This window comes from Meriones unguiculatus, chromosome X (genome assembly GCF_030254825.1).
Source record: "Meriones unguiculatus strain TT.TT164.6M chromosome X, Bangor_MerUng_6.1, whole genome shotgun sequence".
Taxonomy (NCBI): domain Eukaryota; kingdom Metazoa; phylum Chordata; class Mammalia; order Rodentia; family Muridae; genus Meriones; species Meriones unguiculatus.
Genome location: NC_083369.1, coordinates 125451581 through 125475768, shown reverse-complemented (window position 1 = coordinate 125475768; position 24188 = coordinate 125451581). Strand labels below are relative to the sequence as shown.

At 37.0% G+C, this 24188-nt stretch overlaps 1 protein-coding gene and 1 non-coding gene across 4 annotated transcripts in view; one reads left to right on the top strand and one right to left on the bottom strand.

The window, feature by feature from the left end:
• Positions 1-4478: 4478 nt before the first annotated feature.
• The window catches only part of Vamp7 (vesicle associated membrane protein 7), a 37526-nt gene continuing 17816 nt past the window's right edge, over positions 4479-24188 (bottom strand). For all 3 annotated transcript variants that reach the window (XM_060374290.1, XM_060374291.1, XM_060374292.1), the window contains 5 exons: positions 18803-18940; positions 16698-16788; positions 13806-13873; positions 7469-7561; positions 4479-6302 (listed from right to left, as the gene is read on the bottom strand). In XM_060374290.1, coding sequence (XP_060230273.1) covers positions 6234-6302; positions 7469-7561; positions 13806-13873; positions 16698-16788; positions 18803-18940 — 459 coding nt within the window. In that variant the 3' untranslated portion in view covers positions 4479-6233. The remainder of the gene's footprint in view (positions 6303-7468; positions 7562-13805; positions 13874-16697; positions 16789-18802; positions 18941-24188) is intronic.
• LOC132650214 (small nucleolar RNA SNORA24) lies at positions 10633-10761 on the top strand. Its single transcript, XR_009588597.1, has one exon. It is a non-coding gene; the product is annotated as a small nucleolar RNA SNORA24 (small nucleolar RNA).

Sequence of the window (24188 nt, the reverse complement as noted above, 5' to 3'; positions counted from 1 at the left end):
GCATTTCAGCCTGTTGGGTAAGATATTGATCAATGAATTTCTCTTCTGTAACTTTCTTCAAGCTGCCATTAAGATGGAGATATTGGCAGCCCTGGAAGGCTGAAAGGCTAGTCAAAAGCAAGGCAATGTGGCACTTATCAAAACCATCTAACTAACGATCCAGTTGAAGAGACAAGAAGATATCACATCAGCTACTGATTTACTTCAGTGTTCAGCTTTCAGAAGGTCCAGATCTCAGCAGCTTACAATTCACATCTGGAGTCTGTTAGCCAAGTGAAAATCTGCTGAGACAAATTTAGACTGGAGAGAAAAATTTGTCTAGTAAATAGGGAAGTGAGGAATCCCAAGACCAAGGGAAAAATCCCATTTCAAAATCACGAGGGTGTACTCATCTGGGGTCCACTTGAGCTATGGCAGATCCAAGTCTCATGACTTTTTCATTTCCTGAAGCTCATGTGAATTTTAGTTTACAAAAATAAGTATTATTAGTATCACCCTTGTATTGAGATCCATACTTTAGTAAATGCAGGTAAGACGTATCTGCAAGACAGCAGGAGTAGACTCATGCCATTAAGACCTAGTAAAAGGTATGGTAGTGGGTCAGAGATATAAACATTAGACAGAGATCTTTTTAGCATGATGAGAAGCACCTTTACCTCTATCTCCAGAAGACAACCAAAGGGAAATTAAATTCTTGAGCTCCACCAGCTTATCAGTACTCTATTGATCAATGTCATAACTCTGAACTTCTGAAATCTTATACCAACATAAATACAACAATAGCATAGAGTGGGGAAGAGAAATCTGAAATATCTCCCATTTTTAATATGCCTTAAATTATTTTCTTATATTATTACAACTTGAATTCACATACCTTAAAACACCTTCTTAAATCCACAAACACTTTACAGCTTTCATTTACCAACCTTAAAATAGCTACTAGACTCTCCAATCTTCCTTGCATTTAGCAACTTTGAAACACCATCTTAAGAGGCTTCCCTTCATAACCTTCATTTAGCAACCTTGAAATATCTTCCTAGACTCTCAAACAATTTTTAGATCCTCATTACTTAAACTTCTATGTCCTCAGACCTTATATAAATTTTCTATCTTAATATCCAGTTATTCATCATAAGACACAAGAAGTTAACATGAAGCCTGTGAGCAAGGTAAACTTGTTTGGCTTTCTAAGTAAGAGAACTAGTACCTAGTAGTTTTAACTAGCCAATCAATCAACTAATAAACTAACAGTGGATCTAACTGTCTGCAATGCTACGATTAGCTCAACTTAGCTGTCAATGTGACCAGAGACCTGAGAAGGATAAACTGTAACCAAAATGAATCTATGTACCAATCAAAATAACAGAGATGACAAGTCTGTCCACACCTAAGCAGTTGTCCCTGGCTCCTGTGGTTTCATGGCATCATGAGCAGAGGCAGTCTGGCCATCAGCCACAAAAACAGGCAGTAACAGACAAGACAGTCAACCAGAATGACAGACATAGAGCCAGACAACAGATCCCACCCGCTTGTACCTCTCTCAGTAGAAAAACTGAAAGTAGGATAGTCTGTACCACAAAAGTAACCCATTTTGTCCTTATCCAGAGATTCTTTGATCACAGAAAGCTAGGGGTGTTCTATTATCCCTTACAGACAGGGGCATATCCATCTCCTCCAATTGGGTCTGTAACATCTTCCATAACCTCTGTGGCCCACAATTGGCCAGTCCATCTGCTTTAACTGTTTCCAACCACAGAGATTACAGATTTTGCCTTCAGGCCCAAAACAGAAACTAGAGGAACACAGAGACAGACACAAAGTCAAGACGCTTACCAGCCAGTACTGGACCCTTTGGCTCGGAGATCCTGGGGGGTCTTGGGGATCGTGAACACGCTCCCAAGATGTTATAGACAAGTCTCATGGACCCCAAAGATCACCAAGGAGCCAATTCCCATGCAAACACAGTAGGGTATTTTGTTACAAGTTCATGCTCGAATCCACACCATCACCAGTGCAGTGGTTCTTGAGTATAGAACCCCGAGCTCATGCAGAGGAGGGTTTTTATTGGGTTACAGTGAGGTTTGGGAAATTCCAGTTAGGAAGTTCTATAATTGGTTGTTTGTTCAGAGAGCAAAACCGTATTTGTTTTACTCAACCTATTGTAAAGGACAGCTGGGTAAATTCTAGGTAATCACTGATTAGCCGTTGCTAGGGGTGATGGTTAAATATTACTGGGTTTCCTCCAGGCTATTCTTTGGTAGGAGACTTCATTGTCATCTTCCTGGAATTGATGACCTTTCCTAATTCCTGGGACTGGTGGCTTTTGTGGTGGGGGGTCAGGCCTGGTTTTCTCAAGGCAAAGAGTGCTCTTATGCTGTTTTTAGGGGGTGGTCACCTGTTCTGGCAGTCCAGAGCCCCACATTGGATGCCAGCTGTGGTTCTTTTTTTTTTCCTGGGGAGCTTTTGTCCATCAGCCCACGAAGGCAGGAGGAGCAGAAGGCAAGGCTCAGGGCTCAGAAGGCTGACAGCAACAGAAATGAACTTCTGTAACCCCTTTAAGGAGAAAGTTCAGCTTTATGAGGGGAAAACAAAAGCTATATACCCCTTGCACAGGGGATAGCTGTCTCCCAGGATAAATGTACATAATTGGTTGAAATTAGGCATTTCAGGGATGCTTTATTTGCGTTTGGTAGCAAGTTTCTATCATATGAAGGGGAACACAGTACTTAATGATCCTATAGGCAGAGGGAGGGCAGAGCTAGATCAGAACTGTGTCAAAGGCCATATATCAGTTATGGTTAAAGGTATCTATGCCTAAAGACACTCTCCAGATGAGGTCAGACAGAAACTAGAATGTCCTGCTTGGGAGAGGGAGTCCTCTATCTAGCGCCAAACTCAGAATGGCTATCTAGACTGGGAGGACTACTACTTCAAACAGCAGGGTCCTTCCAACAGCAGTCTACAAAACAATTTTATTAATTGTGATGGTTAATATTGACCGTTAACTGGAAAAGCTCTAGAACCACCCAGCATACAATCTGCTATGCACATCTTTGAAGACTTATCTAGATCCTGTAAGTCTCTGGTGTGTACTTCTGCGAGATGAGCTTATAAAACAAGTTTATTGAAATGAGAAAACCCATTTCCAGAAGTGATCGCACCATTCCATTCTGTGGGCTTGACATTGGATTATGTAATAAGGATCAACATTTATCACTCTCTGATTGGTGACTGTTGATTCAGTGTGATTAACCACCACAACTTGCTTCTATGATAAGCAAAGGCTTTACCATATTGGTTACATTCATATGGTTTCTCTATAATATGTAGGTTTTTTTATGTATTTGAAGAAAATTTTTACTTGAAAAGGCTTTATCACGTTGATTACATTCATATATTCTTTTATGATATTTGAGAATACTGTGACTTACAAGGCTTGAGCACAATGATTCTATCCAGTATGTGTTCTTTTATGATATTGGAGTTTTTGGACATGAAAAGGCTTTATTTACCCCATTGATTACATCCGTAAGTTTTCTCTCTAGTATGTGTTCATTTATGTGTTTGAAGACGACTTTTTTTTGCAAAGGCTTTACCACATTGGTTACATTCATAATGTTTCTTTCCAGTATGTTTTCATGTGTTTGACGAAGAGTGTGACTTGTAAAGTCTTTACCACATTGATTACATTCATAAGATTTTTTTTCCAGTTTGAATAATTCTTTCATGCCTTGAAGACAAATGTTTTGTGCAAAGGCTGTGCCACATTGGTTATATTCATAAGGTTTCTCTCCAGGATGTGTTATGTATTTGAAGATAACTGTGATATGCAAAGGCTTTACCACATTTGCTACATTCATAGGTTTTCTCTCCACTGTATGTTCTTTTATATATTGGAAGTTGACTGCAAATTGTAAAGGCTTTACCACTTTGATTACATTTATAGGGTTTCTCTCCAGTATTTGTTCTTTTATGATAACAGATTGAGTTGACTTGAAAAGGCTTTACCACACTGATACATTCATAAGGTTCCTCTCCAGTATGTGTTCTTTTTATTTGAAGATAACTGATATGTGGAGGCTTTACCACATCGGTTACATTCATGGGGTTTCTCTTCAGTATGTGTTATTTTATGTATTTGATGAAGACTACCATATGCACAGAACTTTACAACATGGGTTACACTCATAGGGTTTCTCCCTAGCACAAATGCAACCTTAACCCTCTCCCACTAACCCTAACCTAACTCTAATCTTGACTCTGACCCTAACCCCTAACACTAACCCCCAAACCCTAACCCTCACCCACTCAACCCATCACCTGATGACCTTAACCTTTGAACTACCACTTCCTGAAATCTGAATGGGAAAAATTCAGGTTACATTTCATAGTATATCCTTAAACACTTATTTTGCTCTTTACACCATTCTTAAATATTAGTAAATAAAAGTATAGTAAGAACTTGTAAAACAAGTAACTTGATTTTTTGCTCTTAAGTTTTATTGTTTTCTTAAGTTTGTGCATCATTTACAATGAGACATGTGCCTTACAAAGCCTTCTTACACCTAGAGCAAGGAATACTTAATTCTTATAGCATGCACATAAATTTTATTCAGCTTGTAAAATAAGGGAAGTAAATTTTAAGCCTTTAATTAAAAATTAAAAATTAAAAAATTAAAATTATTACTCAAAAATGTCAATTATTTTGAGAATGAATATAAGTAGGAAATAATTATATAATTACAATGAATTAGTAGTGCTCATAAAAATATATTGGAAAAACATTTTTAGTATGCCTGATGAACAAAAGAAGTGTTCCTGTGTGTATTAGATATATCATTAAAAAAAAAAGGTAGCATGAAGGTAGAAGATACCCAGATACTGATTATAGAACACAAAGATATTCAAGGCACATGACTAAGCTAACAATTGGCTGAGTTTAAAATGCTAATTTATTGTTTCATTGAGAAAAGAGTAAGCTATAATATCACTTCTATTTAATTTCATCTATTCATAAATAAATGCAATTATATCTAGGGCAAAATTTTTCTTCTTTTCAGATAGACAGCAACTACTAAATGACTGATGCCAAAATAGATAAAGAAGCATTGCACTCAAAAATTTTTATACTACAATAAATGTATGATAAGATATTTTGTATTTTTTCTATATCATTATACCATCTATTCTCTTTCGGGTTTTAAATTTTTCAAAATTAGGCAGATTAAAGAATTTGTTAAACTATAAAAAAGAAGTCAAACCCAAATCCTGGAACTGACTTCTAACTGTATTTACTTCGGGCTTTTCCAAGAATGAAAAACAAAAACAAAAACAAAAACTGCCCACATGACCACATTTTGTGAGGCTAAAATGCATGCACTTTTACTATGGCTCTCTTCTTTTTCTTTGGTGACTGAGAGGTATTTGGTTCCCCTCTCATCAATTATAAATTTTATTACCATGTTTGTCCCAAATATGCACAGAAGAAAAAAGAATATATAAAACCCATAATCCTCAACTTAATTCATGTTCTCAATTAAACTTTGTAATAGGGAAACTGAAGATACTAAACTATGTGCAGTATGAATAAATAATGCACGAACTTTATTTCAGAAAGTAAACGCTGAGAGTAAGAAGGATAATTCTTGTGCTTCTAATGGGCCAGCAAATGTTTCCCACCTTATTGAAATAAAAACTCAATGTTAACCACATTACTTGTATGGGCTCCTGGATATAAGCAGCACCAACAATTTATTATAATTCCCCAAATTCTCTATTTATTATTTTGAAGCACCTAAAACTCTCCTATACCAAAAGAAACTGAAATGATATGTTAGCAATACAATCTGTCTCCCAATACTTTTGTGTGAATATACAAAGTTCCTAGACAGTTTTAGCAGACAGGCCTTAAGATTGGTGGTTTTCATGTTGGCAAACTCTTTGTATGCTACAAACAAAAGTGTCTTTCTAAGTAGAAGGTTCTACTTAACTAAAGAAACAGAGAAATGCTTTTTCTCCTGTAAATAATGGTTCAATGTGAAGTTCATTAAAATAAACCTTATGGTAGGACAAAATAAATGTGGAGGCATATAATACTATTAAAACAAGAAAAAGAGAAAAAGATTAAGGAAACTGGCAGGTACTTTCTGAGAGTAGTGAAAAGCCTGAGTCACATGGACTGCCTTTATGTCCTTTCACTCTCATATCCTTTGTTAATGGTAACTTTTTCTTTCTTATTTCTTCACACAGCTTGGCCATGTAAACCCACCACAGATAGGTGACACAATGAAATAGATGAATACCTGGAAGGATAAAGAAGGCAATTTTACTTACATGATTCTATCACACGGTTCATAAAAACCATTAAAGAAACATTACCAGTACTAGGAGAGTAATAAGTCTTCACTAATGCAAACAATATATAAAATATAAGGGGTTATTTTGAGGACAAATTTTATTATTTTCTTTTTTGTTAAATGTTAGCTTCTAAACAATGGGGGGAATCCACAGTTTCAGAATTCTATAACTGTCACACGACTATATGTACACAATAAACTTCTTCGATCATGAGACAGGATTAACACAAAAGACATACCACATAGCTAACAGATTTTAGTTGAGATGAAATCACATATTCATTCATGAATAATTCTTTGTATAGACTGAACTGGTTAAAAGTTTTACATATTAAAAGTGTATATATACAGGCATGTACACCTGTGACTGTATAGGTAGAAGCCAGAGAACCTTCAGCGCCTTCCTTTATTGTTTTCCTATTTATTTTTTGAGACCAAGTCTCTCACTGAATATGAAGCTCACCTTTTCAATTAGGTTGGTTACTAAACAAGCTCCCAGGATCAATATGTCTACACTGCACATGCTGGGGTTACAGGCCTACATGGTTATGCCCAGCTTCTTGGGTTAAGTGTAAGAGATTTGGACTCAGGGCCTCTTGCTTACAGAGCAAGAGTCATCTCTTCAAACTCAATTTTATTTATGTCATTTAGGTACAAATATTCTCAAAAGAAATAAAAGTTAAGTGAAGGATAGTATTTAATGCTGATTTCATAAGAAAAGGTACTTCCTGGTCATATATTTTACAATTAAAAGGTGAATGAAGCCCTTTTTAGAGAGCTAATCATTAAGAAAGAATTTCAGCACCCAATTCCTTCCTTTCTTCCTTTCCGTTTTTCCTTTCCTTCCTTCCTTCTCTTTCTTTTTTTCCCTTCCTTCCCTCCCTCCGTCCCTTTCTTTCTTTTTCTTTTTTTTATAACAGTGTTTATCTGTGTAGTCATGGCTTTCCTGGAACTCACTTTGTGGACCAGGCCGGCCTTGGACTCAGAGATCTGTCTGCCCCTGGCTCCCAAGTGCAGGGATTAAAGGTGTCTTAAAGAATTTGGGCCACCATCTGGCTCAATTTCTTAAAGAGTGAAAAATAAGCTCATACACTAAAGAGAGAAAAACTTACAATTGATACGATGATGATGATGATAGTGAGCTTGATATTCTTCATACACATGGCTCGAGCAAGATTTCTGCTGGTAGTTTTGAAAGTGACAGACTAGAAAACAATCATCAGATGTTTTATTCTTGGCACTGACTATGAATGATTTGTAGTAACAACCTTCAAGATCTTACTTTAATCAGTTCTCATACTTTTATGGTTCTAAAGATGGAACTCAGGGTCTAGATCACAGTAGATAAGAACTATACTACAGAGCTAGAGGCAAAGTGCCCTTTCACTATTCTGTTTAATTTCAAATGTCCCTTTCCCCTTCCTTCTCTTTTCAAGAAGAGATTGGTCATTCAGAATCAGTAGTTCCCCAGAGCAGAGTTCTCTAAAACCTATAAAAAGCAGTATGAACTCATTGGCAAGGATTCACTTTTTTTCCTTCTCTATGTATAAATGCAGATGGTGTTGAATCAAAAAGTGGTTCTTCAAGGGAAAACATTTTCTATTTTAAATTTTTAATAAAGTTTTATGCTAAGCCAATTGGCTGCAAGCATACTAGTTTATTCTATCCAACATGAACTTTGGGCTTTGAACCACACACATAAATCTGTGATTTTCCTAAAAACATAGGTATTTACTTATTATGTGTCAAAACCCCAGAGACACAGTCCTTTAATTATGTATTTTCTTTTGCATCATCACCTTTTCAGTATCAATTAATGCGTTTTCCCCAGGATACAAGAAGTTTAAAACAAATATGAAAACAAATAACAAAATGCAATAATTACTCAGTAATTCCAATCTTAGAAATATTATAAAAAGAGATATATAAAAGTTCAAAAGAGCCACATAAAATGTTTTGGGCTATTTTTCATACCTAAAACTGGAAACTACCAAAATATCCATAAACAATAATGAAATATTGTACAGTAATTAAAACAAACAATTTACTAATATTTTATATAGCCACTTAATATATCATGGATTAATGTCACAATTTTGACAGAAAGAAAAATAGAGTAAATGTTACAGCTTCTTTCTATAATTTTTGTAGACATAGCCTTAGGTAGTACTGACTAACCTTAAACTTGATATGTAGTCAAAGACATTGGAATCCTCATATTTTTGCCTACACTTTAAAAATGCTAGGATTATAAGAATGCATCCTTGACTGGTTTAGGTGGCTAGTTTTTATGTCAACTTGACATATGCTAGAAATATCTATGAGGAGGGAACCTCAATAGAAAAATGCCCACATAAGACTTGGCTGTTGGCAAATCTGTAGGATGTTTTCTTCATTATGAGGGCCCAGCTCATTGAAGGTGGTCCTATCCATGGGCTGATGGTCCTAGGTTCTATAACAAACCAGGATGAAAAAGCTATAAGGAGAAAGCCAAGTAAACTGCATTCTTCCATGGCCTCTGCATCAGCTCCTGCCTCAAGATTCCTGGCCTGTTTAAGTTCCTGCCCTGACTTCCTACAATGATATGCCAGTGAAAGGCAAAATAAACCCTTTCCTTCTGAAGTTGATTTTGGTCATAGTGTTTCATTACAGCAATAGTAAACCTAAGACAGAAGTGATGGAGATTAAGCCCAGGGCTTTGTGCACACTATCCAAACATTCTATAAATTGGGTTATTTAACAGCTTTTTAATCTATGGGGATAAGTTAGGGCAGAGATCATCTTTCAAGGGGAGTAGTCATTCAGTAGACAAAGGTAGAAAAGCACCTCTAATTCTTAATCTTCATGTTGGCTCAATGCATATGTTAGCTTTATATCAGTAAATTATTACAAACTACATATACTTACAAATACAACTTTTAAATATGGCTACTACATTTCAATTAACTGCTTTCTTTACAAATTCTCTACAGTGCAGCAGGTAACAAGGTGTCAGCTTGGGGTTCATTTAGTGCAGAATGAACAGGATACAATGCATAAATCCAATTGCTACATAAGCACACACACACACACACACATATATATACAGATATATATATACAGATATATATATATATACATATATATATATACATATTACATGAGAAAACTAACTACATTCAGTCGTAAACATTTATACCATAATTATGTACATTGACTAGAGCATATGAGAAGGGTCTACAAAAGTAAATGATCAGAGAAAATTGTCCTTTACCGAAAAGAACAGTTAATAGTTAACAGATTATAAGAAAATAATAATAATAACTCTAACAATTATCTTCTATCAGTCACACTTTTGCAAATATTTATTTTTGCACAGGGTTAGGGTCCTTGAGTTTTGGAAGTATTTATTTTCAGCACATGATTTCAGAGGACTCAGTCTATTCACATGGCCCCATATGCTTTGCCAGAACAGTATGGTGATTGCAATGCATGGCAAAGACTACTTACCTCATGGTGGACAGAAAGTGGAAAAAAGGAGACTGGAAAGGTGAAAGGATAAGACAACCCCAAGAACCATCCCTTTAACATGCCTTTAATCCCAGTACTCAAGACACAGAGGAAAGTAGATCTCTAGGGTTGAGGCCAGCCTGGTTTCCATATGCAATTTCAGGCCAGCCAGGGCTATATAGTAAGACAATCTGGGCCACTATACGGGTGCTGAAAACTGAACCCAGGTCCTCTGCAGGAGCAATTAGTACAACTAAATAACAAAAAATATTTCCACTTTCAGAATGATCTGCTTGGATATGTGAAGACATTGTTGTAAAAATCTGACTGAAAGAAGTTACTATTATTATTCTCTTATAATTTGCGTTAACTGCTGAGCCATCTCTCCAGCCTTACACAGGAAAACTTTTAATAGTAAAAAGCTATAACACATTCCAAATCAATGACCTAAAACAGAAAAACTCTCAGCACATTTCCCCCACCAAATACAGAGAAATGAACTATTAAAATCCACCCCCCTTTTTTACTGACACAGTGTCTCTCTGTGTAACAGAGCCCTGGTTGTCCTAGATTCATTCTGTAGACCAGGCTGACCTCAAAGTCACAGAGATCTGCCTGCCTTTGCATCTTGAGCACTGGTATTAGAAACATTTGCTACCATGCCCAGCCCAACTACTAGAATCTTAGCTGTTCATGATAACAGGTGTCCCTATTTCTCTATGTAAAAAGGCTCTGAGTGGGTTACCACATTTTAATCTGGATAAATCTCATTACTCAAGAATTTTATCTCCATGTACCTTTGGGACCTGTTTGCTATGGCTGTTTCCCTTCCTGGCTATGAAAAAGAATATTCTTGTTTATTGGCAAGGCTATCACATTATAATTGGTATAAGAAAGTGATTTGCAAAAGTAAGTTAAGTAAGTTAAGAAGTTGTGAGATACCAGGTTATTGGGTATGCTTTTTCTAAACTGCTATTACAATGTTTATAGAGAAAATAATTTAAAATGATGGTCTATTCAGATACTCATCCTAAGAAGTCAAGTATGAGCATGCAAGTAAATCCACAGTTACAGAGGATCCATGTTAACAACAGTAGGTAGCTGTGATGCAACAAAAACAAGCTGAATGACCCTGACACACTCAAATATTACCTTAATAATTCAAAAAGAATTCCTGAAGCAACTTGCTAGTATTGTTACAGTGCTAAACATTAAAGTAGCAAGTTTTAATTTATCTAAATTTTAAAATATTAAGAAAAACATTACAGTATTTCACTTCTTAAATTATACATATATTTAATTAGCTTTATTTATAGATTAAGGACTTTTTCCAGAGTCCAGTGACACTGAATAGAATCTTTACACATAGAAAAAAAAACTATGCAGAAACCTAAGATAACAGATGTTGGTACTCATCAAGAAGAGGCACGTGTAGCTACTAGCAGCTCTCTATGTCTCAGTTACTCAGAAGTAATTTTGCTGCAACCCCTATATAAAATGATTTTGAAGACAAGGCTATCAAATCCCACAGCACATAGCTTTGTTTTGATTCTTTTTGTTTGTGTATGTGATATGAGTATATTCTGTACCATGACCAAGGTACCATGACCTCCTCCACCATTTCTATCACCAAGAACGAACACTACCACTGGCACCCCTGCCAACATGTTTCACATCAATGCTGGAATCCCCTACACCTTAGCCACCCAAATCTCTAATGGATCTAAAGCCTGCTCCACAAGATGGATCTCATGCTCGGTATGTTAAGTAGGTCCCAAATTCCACAGATAGATAAAATACAGGCATGAGAAGGTAATCTAATATTATTCTACAAAATGGTCATAATAATAAACTTCCCGCTGAATTTTCATCTTTCTATCAGTGCATCTCCCAATCCATACAAGAGATTCTATTTACAATAGATGGTGATTAATGAAGAGAACAATAAACTAGTTAACATGCAGACAATAACAGACTGTGGACTGCCCATCTCTAAACAGGACACCTATATCACACACTTCCTCCCACAAGGCTCAGGGAGCATCATGGGTAAAAAGGTGAAAAGATTGTAAGAGGCAAAGGCATTGAATATCTGCAGCAAAAGTCTTCTTGCCAGATATATCAGAGTCACTGAATACATAGACACAAAGCATCTGTGAATACATGTACAAGATTAAGGCAGCCAAAACCTAAGCATGGACTGGGGAGGAGCTCATGAGATCCCACCCCTAACTGAGGACTACTGTCAATTAATGGCTGCTAGGTAAGGAAGAGCCAGTTTACTTTAGGGATTTCATCCATGAGACATCCCTATGCCCTTGTAGATTGTCCTACAGGAGTACATATACAGGAAGCACTAAATGGACTCAGCACACAAAGTTGGGAGAGAAACATGAGAAAGGATAGGGGATGAAAGGGTAGGGAGGGGAAGTCGGATAGCATTGATCAAAATGAATTATAAGCATATATGAAATTTTATTAGTGGGAGGCCTGCTCTTTTCTGAAGGAAAATGGAAAAGGAATGGATCTGGAGGAGAGGAAAAATATAGAGGGAAGGACAGGGAGGAGAGAAGGAAGGAAAGGAGGAAGGGGAAATTACAGTTGGGATATAATATATGAAGAATAATACATACATAAATGAATTTTTCAAAAAGCAAAAAACTAAGAATCTTTACATCATTCTTCTACTTACCACATACTTTGATGAAAAAAATTGTAAATTGCTACAAAACCCAACATTTGTCATGCTGTCAATATTAAAATTAAAAACAGAAGTTCAAATACCTGTTAGAATGTAACAGATATCATGTCAAGCACTTTATATGCACCATATAGTTTAATTCTCAAAACTCAATTTAAAAAGTATATTGGCATTTTATAGATTTTATAGATTATGACAGCTGAGGTATAAAGAGTTTCAGTGATGTGCTTAAGGTCATACTACTAGCAAATGGTATTCAAATTGAGGGAGTCTGATTTTAGAGTTCGGGTTCTTAATCACTACAGTCTGGCTACCAGTCACCATCAACATAACTATGATTTTTATATTCATTGTCATCTTTACAGCATCAATAATCACCTTAGAGACATATATGCATGTCTGTGATGAATTATCTAAATTAATTAAAGTAGGAAGATACACCTTAAATATGTCATTCCCTGACATGAAGTTCTGGACTAAATAAAGAAGAGAAAGCAAGCTGAGAGTTAACATTCATTGCTTTCTGTCTTGTGAATGTGTATGCAATATGATCAGCTGCCACCTCAAAATTTTGCCTCTACGATTTCCTCACCAGAATGAACTAAAACCTCCATACTGTGAGTCAAAATAAGTTGTTTTTGTCAGGTATTTTGTCACAACAATGAAGAAAGTAATTATTAACAGTAATTACTGTTTTCAATGTGAAAAATTTTATCTCTATATATTTATCTTTTTTAACACTTTTTACATTGAACAACATATAAAATATAAAGAAATATTTGAGAACAGAATGAATAACCCATAGGGACAAACTTCCTTAAGTTAAGGATTAATGGCACATTTCAACCTATGCCTTGATATAAAGAAAACATCAAGCTAACACTATAGACATCAAAGGAAATTGCATAGTTTCAGGATTCACAATAAGTCATATCTAGCCGAAACTTCTAGAAGAAGTACATAGATGATGAGTTATTTATCAGTTGAAAAACTTTACCGAAATCTAAAATTTTAGAAAATAATTTCTGTATACTGAATATATTTTCTAAACAAAAGCTAATTAATGGCTACTGAGAGATTGTGTTTTTTTTGTATGTCTCACTGCTACCCTTCTTATCACAATATAACAACTTAATAGACATGAGAAGTGAAACATAAACAAACATCTTACTATAAAATTTAAGATATTTTCAAATTATCTTAGTCATCAGTGCAGTTGTTTTAATGCCCTGGAAAAAAATATCACAGTCCATACTTACTGAATCCACAAGGTTTTCTGTTTTATCTATCAGTAATTCCAGTCTTTCTCCACGTTGAGCAACCAAATCTGGAAACATTTTTAGAAATAAAAATAATGTTTTATATTAGAAACAAAGGAACCCAACCCATCAAAGCCAAGGCCCTAAAACTGAGACCAAAATTCCAGGAAATCACTATTTGCCTGCAGAAGAAAAGTAACTGACCCCAATTTAAGACAACTGGTAGTTGCAAAAAGAAACAACAGACTCTACAGTTTCAAAAACTGCGTATTTATGGAAAACAGGTAACTTCCTCATTCTGCTCCTAACAAATGCCTTCCTATTTTCCCTATCATTACAAAACCTCCAGATTGGAGAATGTGAACTGTGTTCTCTTGAACTCTGGTCATTGAATGACTCCATCTTTTACCGTGATCACGGTAAGGTCAGAACTCAAGATGGAACCTCTTTGGCATTAAACAAAGCCCACTCTAGTTTTTGAGGTCATCTAAATTCTCTTCTTTTACTTTTTCCTATAAACTTAATCATTCCAAACCCTTAAAGTAAATATGCAGTTTTGAGGCCAGCAAGGAAAACCAGAAAGTAAGGGTGTTTGGCGCCAATCCTGACAACCTGAATTCAATTTCCATAACACATATCAAGGTAGGAGAGTTGTCCTCTGACCTTCATACCCACACTGTGGTATGTACCAGGTACCACACATAAATAATTTAAAACATATGAATATAACAATAAGATATTGAGTCAATAACTTCAAAACTATACATAAGGAAAATCAATGCCTAGATAGCTTCAAAGATGAATTCTATATAAAATATTTTTTTAAATGCACCAATTTATCAAGAATTTCTCCAAAAAAATAAAAAGAAATACTTTAAAAATCATTATATTATTACTTGGTATTAAAGTCAAACAAAGACATCACAAGAGGATCTGGGGATGTGGTTCACTTGGCAAAGTTCTTTGCTAGCACGCATAAACCCTAGATTTAATCCTTAGTACTGCATAAACTGGTACAGACCTGTAATCCCAATACTTTGGAAGTCAAATCGGGGTGTGATAGTTAATTTCAACTTTACACACTTAGGATCACTTGGGAAGATAGTATGAATGAAATATTGTCTAGATTAGATTGGACTATGGGTAATTGTCTTATTTGCCTTAATTGATGCAAGAAGACCCAGCCAAAATGTAGGTAGCAATCATTTCCTGTTTTCAACCCTGGGACATATAAGAGTAGAAAGAGGTAGATGAGCACTTATGCATGCATTTATGTTTTTCTATTCTTCATTGTAGATGTGATACAACTAGCTGCTTCAAGCTACTGCCTTTGTGACTTTCCTGCTGTGACAGACAATAACATGGAATTGTAAGCTAAAATAAACTTTTCTTCTCTAAGTTGCTTATCTTAGAATATTTTATTAAAATAAGAGAAATAAAACTAAAATGCAGGAGGACCAGAAGTTCAAGGTCTTCTTCAGCTACATAACAAGTTTGAGAACAGCCAAAGATAGGCAAGATGTCTTAAAACAAGGACACCATAAATGGAGAAAACAAATATGCTAAAAACCCCTGACACACACACACACACACACACACACACACACACACACACACTCACACACACACACACACAAACACATACACATATACACACACTCTCTCTCATTCACTGTGGGTGGGGCCACCCCTGAGCTAGTGGTCCTGGATCTATAAGAAGGCATGCCGAGGAAGCCATAGAGAGCAAGCCAGTAAACAACACCATTCCACAGCTTTTACATCAGCTCCTGACTCCAGGTTACAGCCCTGTCACATACTGACTTCCTTTGATGATAGACTATGATGGAGAAGTGTAAACCAAAACACTTTTTCTACTCAAATTCCTTTTGTCCATGGTGTTTCATCACAGCAATACTAGCCGTAACCAAGACACTGCCTGATACACAGATCAAGGAAGCAAGAAGGCTAGCTGCAGCTCTTCAGTGTTCCCTCCTTTCTTCCAAATCCAAAACCCTAGTTTCATACTAGACCACCTGCTGCAGGCTCTCCTCCCTTTCTGCCACCACTGCCACCATTTCCAAAGGATCACACAGGTCTCTTTCAAACTTTGCCAACACTCATACCTTTGTCTCAGCCCTCTACCTCCAGCAGGCATTCCCTGGGAACCCACCAGCCAAACCTTCCAATGAAGAACGAAGGTGAGCTTCAGCTCTAAACTCTCTTTTCCTCCAAATTCAATACACATGTCTCATCTGCAGCTCTGCAGCAGACTACCTGTTGTGGCCTCTCTCCCTTCATTCTCAGGGGACTAAGCAGATCACAGTGAAACACCTTACTTTCCTCCCCCACTGTGGAATTCCTCTTTTCTAGCTCATTCTTATTCCTAAGTATCATCTCCCAATAACTAGAAAAACACTGAACCAGGAATCCCCAATGAGATACTTAGAAACATTCCCTATCAGGCAACACACAGTCACCATATCCTTCTAAGAACAAGAGAGGGCAACAGAAATCAAGGAACAAAATATCCACCCAACAAAGGCAAGACCAGGTATTAGCACCTAGATCAGCAGTTCTTAAACCATGTGTCACAATCCCTGAGATAAGTCTTGTATCAGATATCCTGCATATCAGATATTTACATTCTGATCCATAACAGTAGCAAAATTACAGTTATAAAGTAGCAACAAAACTAATTTTGTGATTGGGGGTCACCGCAACATGAGAAACTATATTAAAGGGTTACAGAATTAGGAAGGTTGAGAACCACAGACCTAGATGGTAAGCACAAGGAAGTGCTGTTTTCATCCTTCCTACAGTAATCTGACTCAAATCTAGTAATCCATTGTTATTTTGTGTTCATATGAATGAAATTATGCTATTAAAACATACCGATGTTTCTGACCATTATTCCTTTCAGTTCATCCACTTGTGCTTGAGTCTCCACCACTCTGTCAAGGCCCTTATTCTCGGAATGGTGCTTCTACAAGATATTAAGTTTTAACTTACAATATTAAGATATGATTTGCAATAAGAAATAGAGAATAACAACTTATAACAAAAATGCTATACAATTAAGGTTCTATTATATAAAAAGACATATAAAATAGTATTAGATTTAGGAAAAATATTGGCAATATAAAAATTGCTATCATATGAAATGCATTTTAGTATAAATATTTTAAGACAAATTCAGTGAATGTATTACAATATATGAAATATTTGAGAATCTTAGGACAGAAGTGAGGGGATATGTAATCTGTGTTTATACAGAAAAGAAGGAGAAATTTAAAAATGACTATAGTTGGGATGGGAAGAAGCAGAATAAAATAAAGGTACCCTTAATTTTTCCTCACTTCTTGAATATGATTAAATAGGGGCATGTTCATTTCCTTGAAAATTTGTTCTATTTGCTGGGATAAAAACATTGGCTTCTCACAAGAGCTAGAATCTAAAACACTGATGATAATATATATTTTGAAATTATTATTCAAGGCTGAAAGTACTTAATACATAATATTACACATATTTCACTAAAGGAGGTGATTTAGAAAAGATATTATTAGGTCCACTATAAAACACTTTGATGTACATATTTTCATTACCTCTGTTATAGGGAAGATATTAGTAATTCAAAGGCTCACATACAGATTTGTAGCTAATAACAAACAAGTTTTTACTTTTGCTGCTCACTAGAATATTTTTAAAAACAAGAAAAGTGAAACTGATTAAAAATGTAGTTTTCAATATTCACAATCAAATGATAGTTAGAAGTTATGCCTTTGCACTTAAATACTATTACAGATAAACGTAAAGTATTTTGAAAGATACTGACCATCATTCCAATCATAAAAATGCAGATTAAAAACACAATGAGATACCAGTGCATACCCACCAAAATGAATGACTGACACAGTAAATGTTGACAAGGATGAAAAATACTGGAACTGCCAATGATAATTTAAAATGGCATAATAACTGGAAAAATAGTGTAATAAAATTTTAAATTACATATCACTTACCATCTGGCCCAACAATTCCATTCCTAGGTATTTACCAGAGAAATAAAAACGTATGTCCACACAAAGATTTGAAATTCACAGCAGCTTTACTCATGACAGTTGAAAACTAATGGCAACGTAATGTCAAGCAACAAGTAAATAGGTAAAACAGTATGCATATAGTATTGTTCAGCAGAAAAAGAAAATATGCTGCTGATGGGTAGATAGTAGAAGCATAAAAATGAGGGAAAAAATTAGACATAACTGAGTACCTACTTTATGATTATGTTTATAGAAAAATCTAAAAATGACAAAACTAATCTATAGAGAGTAAATATTGATCAATAATTTACTGGGACAGAATATTTGGGTAGGTAACTTACTAAAGAAGGGGGATAGGGAAAGTTCATGGTAATGGAAAGGTTTTTATTTATTTATTTTTTATTAATTACAGGTTATTCACTTTGTATCCCAGCTGTAGCCCCCTCCCTTACCCCCTCCCAATCCTGTGCTCCTTCCCTCTTCTCCTCCCATAATGGAAAGACTTTAATCTTGACTATGGTGACATTTCAGAGTTACACACACACACACACACACACACACACACTTCATCGATTCGGCTGACAACAAGGTAGTTATGCAGATGAACAGATTTTCACATGACTAATTTGAGGTATTCAAAAATCAAACTTACCTCAAGGATGAGGAAAAGGTTTATACACAGGTTAAAAGGCCAGTTGACATGTTTAGTGGTTTTAAGCATTAGATAAGTAGTCAAATTTGCCTGTCTTTAACATTCTTTCAAATCCTGAGATATGCTACTAGTAATAGAGAATATCACCAATTAGCTTTCTGCATTTAAATGAACCCTTTACATCTTCTCAAAGGGAAGTTTTATTATGTTGCCTTATAGTGAAGCAATCAGAACAGTGTTCTACGGGTGAAAGTAATGAAGAAAATATAAAACAAAAGGATATGTCCTGAGAAAAACCTTACCAGTTGTGCAGCCAAAACACTCGAAAACTCGCTATTCATGGCATATGGAAGTGCGGTCTGAGCTCTTGAACCATAAGTAGTCTGGAACCTCTTCTTTACTTCATTCAGAAAACTGAAGGCTCGAGAACGCTCAAAATCCTTTAAAATGATCAATACAGTTTTCACATTTACAAAGTAAACAACTATATGTGGCAGATTGATAAGAACAATATAACAGGTAATGTTTACTAACTAATTACACCATGAAGAAAAACCAGAACTGATCCCGTTTCATAGATCAGGAACCAAAGACTCCATAAAACAACTAACTTGCATCAAACAGCTAGTAAATTTAAAAGCTAATACCCAAATCCAAACTAAAGACAATGGTATGTAATTATTAACTCAGGGGTTAGAAATTGATTGTTATTTCACATGATCTATTGCAAGGTCCAACATAAGGAAATGCTCAATGAATCCATAAAAATAGTATAGTTTGGGGGCTGGAGAGATGGCTCAGTGGTTTAAGAGTGCTTGCTACTCTTTGAGAGGACCCAAAGTTTGGTTCACAGCATCCAGGTTGGGTAGCTCACAACTGCCAATAACTCCAGCTCCAAGGGATCTGACTTGTTCTTCGGACCTCTGTGGACATTCCCACATATAGATATACACATACGCAAAAACAAAATAAAAAACAGACTTTAAAAAGTACAGTTTTTAATATATAAAGATAACGCAATTGATACGGATTTTAAACTGATATATCTCAGTATTAGTGATTTATCTTAAAAAGGTCAAGTGATGTAACCTGTCTACTCCTAGTCAGTAAGAAAGTTGTGTAGATGTGTGTGTGTACACATTTGCAACAAATCACAGGTTAAGAATTTTGCTGCTCAACTTGGACCATTTGAGATTCTACAACAGTTCTCATCAGATTACACCAGTCCTTTCAGATACAGCTAGACTTTATTGTGAAAACAAAGCTAAAGGCCACTGTGATGATCACTATAATTAAATATCATTTTCGCTTAGCTTAAACCAAGGATTCTTTATCATTTTGTACATATAGGTGTTTTGTCTGCATGTATGTCTATGCACTATATGTGTGCAGTGACTAAGAGAACAAAAGAATGTACCACATCTCCAGAGATGGGAGATATATATATATTTGCCATGTGGGTGCTAGGGATGATATCTGAGTCCTCTGGATAAGAAGTCAGTGTTTTTAACCACTGCAATCACCACAGTACGGATTCGTGAACTAGGATCAATGGCCAGAATTCTAGGGGTATTTGTATTAGGATACAAAGAAATATTATACTGTTAGTTTCAACATTCATTGGGTTAAATTGCAATTCTGAGTGGAAGTAACAAAACAAAGGATTATTAAACCATACCTATAGCTTAATCATCACAGAAATATTTGTTATTATACTATCATGATTATGGGAATTTTGAAATAGTCTATATGCATTACCATTTCAAAATTATTAGGCTGACAGCCAGATATTTTCAATGAAGACATAAAAAAGTATATTCATTACTGTATCATTAAACATATACTGAGTATTATAGGTAGGTAAAGTTGATTTTGTTTAGAATCCTGTGTTCTGGTTCATACATTTAACAACATTTGCAGTGAAGCCACAGTGATTAAGGAGTCTGAGACAATAAAGATATTTTAATTTTATATATTTATTTTTAATTTATTATAATTTATTCACTTTGTATCCAAGCTGTAGCCCCATCCCTCAGCCCCTCCCAATTCCACTCTCCTTCCCTGTACTCCTAACATGGCACTCCCTCAGTCCAATGATAGTGGACGTCCCCCTCCCTGTCCATCTGACCCTAGCTTATCAGGTCTCATCAGCACTGCTGCAATGTCTTCCTCTGTGATCTGCTAAGGCCGCCCTCACCCCACAGCTGGGTGAGGTGACCGAACAGACAGCCACTGAGTTCCATGTCGGAGACAGTCCCTGTTTCCCTTACTAGTGAACCCACTTGGAGACTGAGCTGCCTTGGGCTATATCTGAGTAGGTGTTCTAGGTCATCTCCATGCAAGGTCCTTGGTTCAAGTACTGGTCATTCTGTTGGTCTCCTTGTGGAGCTCCTGTCCCCTCCTGGTCTTTCTCTCTTTCCCTTCTTTCATAAAATTCCCTACACTCTGCCCAAAGTTGGGCTAAGAGTCTCAGCATCTGCTTTGATACCCTGCTGGGTAGTCTTTCAGAGGCCCTCTGTGGTAGACTCCTGTCCTGTTTCCTGTTTTCTCCCACTTCCGATGTCTATTCTAACAAGAAAGTTTAAGAAAATTGATTTAAGCAGTCATCAACAGTCTCCCTTCCAAAAAAAACAGCCCCTGGACCAGATGGATTCAGTGCAGAATTCTACCACACCTTCAAGGAAGTGCTAACTCCAATTCTCTCCAAACTATTCCACAACATAGAAACAGAAGGAACATTACCAAACTCATTCTATGAAGCCACAGTCACCTTGATACCTAAACCACACAAAGATCCAACCAAAAAAAAAAAAGAGAGAGAATTTTAGACCTATCACTCTTATGAACATCGACACAAAAATACTCAATAAAATATTTGCAAACTGAATTCAAGAACACATAAAAGATGCTGGAGAGGTTGTGAAGAAAGGCGAACCCTCCTCCACTCCTGGAGGGAATGTAAACTGGTACAACCACTTTGGAAATCAATCTGGCGCTTTCTCAGACAATTAGGAATAGTGCTTCCTCAAGACCCAGCTATACCACTCCTAGGCATTTACCCAAAATTTGCTCAAGTACACAACAAGGACATTTGCTCAACCATGTTTGTAGCAGCTTTATTTATAATAGCCAGAACCTGGAAACAACCCAGATGTCCATCAACAGAGGAATGGATACAGAAATTGTGGTATTTTTTACATAATTGAATACTACACAGCAATCAAAAACGAGAAAATCATGAAATCTGCAGGCAAATGGTAGGACCTAGAAATGATCATCATGAGTGAGGTATCCCAAAAGCAGAAAGACACACATGGTATATACTCACTTATATAGACCTATGAGATAAAATAAACACACTAAAATATGTACACCTAAAGAAGATAAACAAGAAAGAAGACCTGGGGTAAGATGATCAATCCTCACTTAGAAAGACAAATGGGATGGGCTTTGGACATAGGACAGGAGCCTAATGCAGAAGGCCTCTGAAAGACTCTACCTAGCAGTGTATCAAAAAACAGATACTAAGACTCATAACCAAACCTTCTGCAGAGTGCAGAGGAATCATATGAAAGAAGGGGGAGTTAGTATGACGTGGAGAGGATAGGAGCGCCACAAGGACCAAATATATCTAGGCACAGGGGTCTTTTCTGAGACTGATACTCCACCAAGGACCATGTACGGATATAACTTACAACCTCTGCTCAGATGTAGCCCGTGGTAGCTCAGTAACCAATTGGTTTTCCCTAGTAATGGGAACTATTTCTAACAGGGACTATTTCTGACAGGAATTCAATGGCAGGCTCTTTGACCTCCCCAACCCCCCAGGGAGGAGCAGTCCTGTTAGGCCACAGAGGAGGACTTTCCAGCCAGTCCTGAAGATGCCTGATAAACCAGGGTCAGATGAAAGGGGAGGAGGTCCTCCCCAATCAGTGGACTTGGAAAGGGGCAGGGAGGAGATGAGGGAGGGAGGATGGGGCTGGGAGGGAATGAAGGAGCAGGACACAGCTGGGATACAAAGTTAATAAAATGTAACTAATAATAAAAATAAAAAGAACATTTATTTATAGAAAACATGACTATTCCATGATTCTGTCAGAGAACAGCTTAGAAATAAGCACATGACCAGTATGAGATGAAACGAATTTAACTTTCAAAGAAGATAATGGGGTATGTTATCCTCATTCCTACAATAACAGTTCAAAGAACACAGTCCCTCTTCTTTGTATAGAAATAAGCAGCCATGTAGCTACTTGCAACCATAAGGTGAAATTGTAAGAAACTGAAAACGAGTAAAAGACAAAACATTCCATGATGACATTATTAAGTTACTGATCATTCTGTGCTTATAGCCAAAGTACTCAGAAAACAATCCAACCAATGTAAACTATACATTTATGTAGTTGGTAATAATGTCTTATGATATTGCTTTCCCAAAGTACAAGTATATAAAAATATTAACTAGGGGGATCCAACATGGTGGCAATCAGTACACACCATATCTGAAGGGCAGAGGATCCAAAACTCCAAAACTGGTGAGTGGAAAGGCAGCTGAAGCCAGAACATCGACACTGACACTTCCTGTTCAAGAGGGGACAACCTGTGAGATGAGACCATTTGGATCCAGGTCACCCGTGGACATCTCCAGTGACTGAGAGTAGCGAATATTCAAATCCCCTGTACTTCCCCTTAATGGGCCTCTCTCCTCAGTAGAAGCGGCCCACACTGCCCTCTGTCCCTAGCATAGAACTCCCTGATCAGTAACTGAAACAGCAGAAACAGGCCACCCAGTTTCTCGACTGGCTGTACGGGCATCCCAGCTCCACAGGCAGATGTACAGGCAACACAGGGCCTCTCAGCCTGCAACTGTACAGGCTTCCCAGTTCAGCAGATGCAGAACCACTGAGCTGACAGATCTCCTACAATTGCAGGCCCAAATCTGAGGGTAGAGAGCAGGGGGAACCCCAGTACTTTCCAATTAGGGCTGCTAGAGAGTGAGTGCGCCTTCAAGTGAGTGCATCCAGAGCCCCAAATCCAGGGTCCCTCAACACTAGCAGCCAGACATCAGATCCCTCCCACCCACAGCCCCACTGTGGGCAACATAGGGATTCATGGGACAGCGTTCTCAACATTGAAAACCTTGTTCTGTGGGTCTATGACTGGAGTCCAGAGAAACAAATCCTGCAGCCAAGACAGATCTGAATACCAGGAGGACAGTATGACAGGCCTGTAGGCCACTAAGTTATTCAGGGAATGTGCAAATCTGCATTGCACCTGCAAACAGCACCCACACCCACATCGCCTCCTGTGCCTAAGCCCCATGTTCCAGGCATCTCTACTCTCTAGCACCCTGTCCTTCAAGGCATACTTCCACACACAGGACTGCACTTGCTAGCCGGCACTTGTGCACTTGCACTACGACCTTCCTCCCTTAGCTACATCTGAAATACCAACACATACTCTAAAACAGGTGGACCTTCCTCATCTTCCCTGAAGAATACCCCAGACAGCAGAGAAAGAGCCAGCCTGAAGTACAGACTCCAGGAATAAACAGTGAAGGTTACGAATAAGCAGATGGCTAGAAGCTGGCAAGAGAGTACATACAACAAAAATCAGGATTTCATATCTTCACCAGCAACCCCAAAATCAACGGATATTTTAATTTATTGGAAACGCAAGAAAATGATT